The sequence below is a fragment of the Bison bison genome, unplaced genomic scaffold (assembly GCF_000754665.1).
Source record: "Bison bison bison isolate TAMUID 2011002044 unplaced genomic scaffold, Bison_UMD1.0 scf7180017864525, whole genome shotgun sequence".
Taxonomy (NCBI): Eukaryota; Metazoa; Chordata; class Mammalia; order Artiodactyla; family Bovidae; genus Bison; species Bison bison.
In genome coordinates this window covers 7,297,481-7,301,140 of record NW_011495076.1, presented here as the reverse complement: position 1 = coordinate 7,301,140, position 3,660 = coordinate 7,297,481, and the positions used below count along the sequence as shown (strand labels likewise).

At 36.9% G+C, this 3,660-nt stretch overlaps 1 protein-coding gene across 1 annotated transcript in view; it reads left to right on the top strand.

The window, feature by feature from the left end:
• DOCK4 (dedicator of cytokinesis 4) overlaps nt 1-3,660 on the top strand; it is a 477,425-nt gene that overhangs the window by 222,546 nt on the left and 251,219 nt on the right. The window contains exon 8 of the mRNA XM_010831178.1: nt 1,523-1,674. Within this exon, the coding sequence (XP_010829480.1) occupies nt 1,523-1,674 (152 nt within the window). The remainder of the gene's footprint in view (nt 1-1,522; nt 1,675-3,660) is intronic.

The window sequence follows — 3,660 nt, the reverse complement described above, 5'->3', positions numbered from 1 at the left end:
TTCTGGTGATTTTATGTTGTTGCATTTATAACTGTAAATGTAAATAGCATTTTCTGCATTCAAATCTTGGTTAGTTAATCATTAGTGTTTGAACTATACTTAGAAACATTAAAAGGTGGCTGAGGTAGACATAGAGTTTTGTACCTTAACTTCAAGCAAAGATATGACTCCTTTGAAGTTAAGCACCAAGCTTTTTCTTTCCATCTTTCTTTTTCTCTTCCTTCCTTTCTTTCAATTGTCAAGTGATCCACAAGAAGTGCCCTCTTTAGTAGTCCGTTATGAAAGCAGTAATCATCCAGGTCTTAGCACCTGTTCTGTTAGTACACCGCCTTTCTATATGTTTGCCCTGTGCTCTCACCCTGGGCCAGTTCTGCTCAGTGTGGTCCAAGAGCTGGCTGAATCATGAACTGTTTGTAACTGATCCAAGTAGAAAAATGGTGAGGAAATGTACAGAAGCCTTTATGACGTTTTGACATTGCCATGGCATTTTGATTGTATTTTATGAAAATATCAACCTGCAGTAGATTAGAGGGGAAAACAGCCTGGTCCTTGACTGCAGGTAATTTGAGAAGCACTATCTAGATGGTTCATAATTCCTTCTCATCCTTTAGCTCTTAAAGTGTTGCTTTCCCAAGATGCCTTCTCTGACTGCTCAGACACAAGTCAGATCCTCCATTCATCATAGTTGTAGTTTTCTATCTGCATGTGGGACAGTTTTGTTGATAGCTGTTGCTCCTAGTAGAAAAGCTCCACAAGGGCATAGGCTATTTCTGTGTTTACCCATCATCACATTCCCAGTGCTGGGCATGTTATAGACACATAACAAACATGCTAATAAATGATCATTTCCATGTTCTCACGCCTGGAACCCTGGGTGATTCCTTTCCTTCCTTAGCATGTGGGAACTCTTACTTCTGGTCCCACCTCTCACGTGTAGCCCAGGCTAGCTGTATTAAAAGAGAAACTAGAGATGGACACAGAGACTATTCCTGCCTTTAGACACTCACTGAGTTTTGTAGGTCTGCCTCCCTTTCATGTTCTAATGGTTGAATATCATTTGCCACTGCCTGTCTTGGAAAACTACCAAAACTTTAGTATAATTTAAAAGAACTTTTAATTATGAGAAAAGTGAAATCATAGCTACATTAGCTCCCATCAGTGAAATGATCAGTTAGATTTTTAATTTAGTCTGATGTTTTAAAAGATGACCAATAATTTGTTCTCACCCTGGGAGTTGACAAGGGACCAGTAGAATCCTTTGCATTTCACGCTGTCTGTGAGTTGGTATCATTTTAATGTTAATAATTAAGAAACAAATCTTCTTAAAGCAGGATTCTTGATGGTCTGCAGACTTCAGTAGAAGTTGAAAGAAAATTTGGAATTTAACATCCAACTGGATACCAAATCCATAGCCAAAAAAATAGCACAGGACGTTATGATCACACCATAGCTAACTAGTTTGTTGGGTTCTGTTGTTTCCCTCGGTCTACACTGATCTTGTTTTTGGGTGGGTGTCATACAGATGGAGCATCGACATCGGAAGAAAGATACCCCGGTGCAGGCCAGCAGTCACCACCTCTTTGTGCAGATGAAGAGTCTCATGTGTTCCAACCTGGGAGAGGAGCTTGAGGTCATCTTTTCACTGTTTGACAGTAAAGAGAATCGGCCGATCAGGTAAATGCATGTGGAGGTATGACTTGAATTTCTTAATGGTGGAGTGGTGGGTGTCTGCAACTGGCAAACTCTGGGATGTGTGACCTTGTACACTTTTACTCTATCAGTCTATTTTCTCATCTCTAGAACTTTATGAATTTCTAAGCTTCCTACCTTCTGGAGGTTTCCCTGAAAATTAAATGAGATGAGTCATGAAAATGTTTGTTTTGAAAAACTCAAAAAGGCCATAGAACCATAATTATTATTAAATGAAAATATGTCATTGATAGCAGGTCTGTTATTTGTTTGAGTTGTTTTGTGTTGATAATGCAAAAAAGACATAATATCTCTAAACCCTGAAGTTCATTTGCATCTCAAGGTTAATACATTGTATTTTTCAAATTTTCAGTAAACAGTTAAATTATTCTTACTCTGTTCACATCAAATGATATTGAGGAAAAACTAAATACTTGGAAACCTTTCCATTAGAGTTTCAGAGGTAGGAAATAATAAACAGTTTTCACATACACTTTTTTCTTTCTCTGTCTTACCTGTTGTAGTTCTCTTATGGCAAGTTTTCAGTATTTAAGAAAAACTTACAATGGATGTTTTGGTGGTTATCCAGAAGTCTTAACCTTTTTTGAGACTTCTTTATGTGTAAAAACTTTTTAATCTTAAAGTTGAGCACAATCCACACCATCTTTTACATGAAAAAAATTTAATTTGAAATTAGAATTAAAATTATACCACAAATCACACATAATGATCCAACTGTACCCCACTTTAAAAAATATTAATAAAATAAGTGTTGACAATTTTAGGCAACAATGAGCTGCATATTATTTTATAAACACAAACTAATCCTGGAGTATTTCTTTTCTGGTAAAAAGAAAATCTTTTTTTAAGGAAATCTATGTGAAGTTTATTTTTAATGCAATTATAGCCATAAAATCTTTGAATTAGGTTATATGTTATTCATTGCCTGCTAGAAAGTATACTTTCTACTTCCTAACAGTGAACTGTGTCCATAGAGTTTAAAGGTGTTGGTTTATACAGCAAGTGCAAGATTTATGAGATGTGGAAGTAATGATGGGAATACAGTTTCAAATCTACTTTATACACTGTTGCAGGAAATGAGTCAGTGAGTTAAAAGACGCTTTCCCCTTCCCAAATCAACAACACTAAAAAGGGAAGATAAAGGCCTGAAAAAAGGATCCATGTTACAGGTTAGCACTGACTTTAGAGGTGTGAAAGATTCCTTAGAGATAATACCTGCTTACACATTGAAGTGTATTAGAAAGTTTGATTTCCAGGTAGTGTAATTTAACCAATGGCTTTGTAACATTGTCTGTGTCATGTATGGCCTCAAAAAATATTTAATGAACCGTATGGAATGTAAAATGGAGAAAGGAGGTCATGCTTTTGCTCATTCCCGTTCAGCTAAAGTTTTTGAGGAATATACATTCCCCTTTGCCAGTAATTTTCAAATGGCATTGACCTAAGATTAATATTTTCATGTGAAGTCAAGTGGGCCTTAGAAAGCATCACTACGAACAAAGCTAGTGGAGGTGACAGAATTCCAGTTGAGCTATTTCAAATCCTGAAAGATGATGCCGTGAAAGTGCTGCACTCATTATGCCAGCAAATTTGGAAAACTCAGCAGTGGTCACAGGACTGGAAAAGGTCAGTTTTCATTCCAATCCCAAAGAAAGGCAATGCCAAAGAATGCTCAAACTACCACACAATTGCACTCATCTCACCCGCTAGTAAAGTAATGCTTAAAATTCTCCAAGCCAGGCTTCAGCAATATGTGAACCGTGAACTACCTGATGTTCAAGCTGGTTTTAGAAAAGGCAGAGGAACCAAATTGCCAACATCTGCTGGATCATGGAAAAAGCAAGAGAATTCCAGAAAAACATCTATTTCTGCTTTATTGACTCTGCCAAAGCCTTTGACTGTGTGGATCACAATAAACTGTGGAAAATTCTTCAAGAGATGGGAATACCA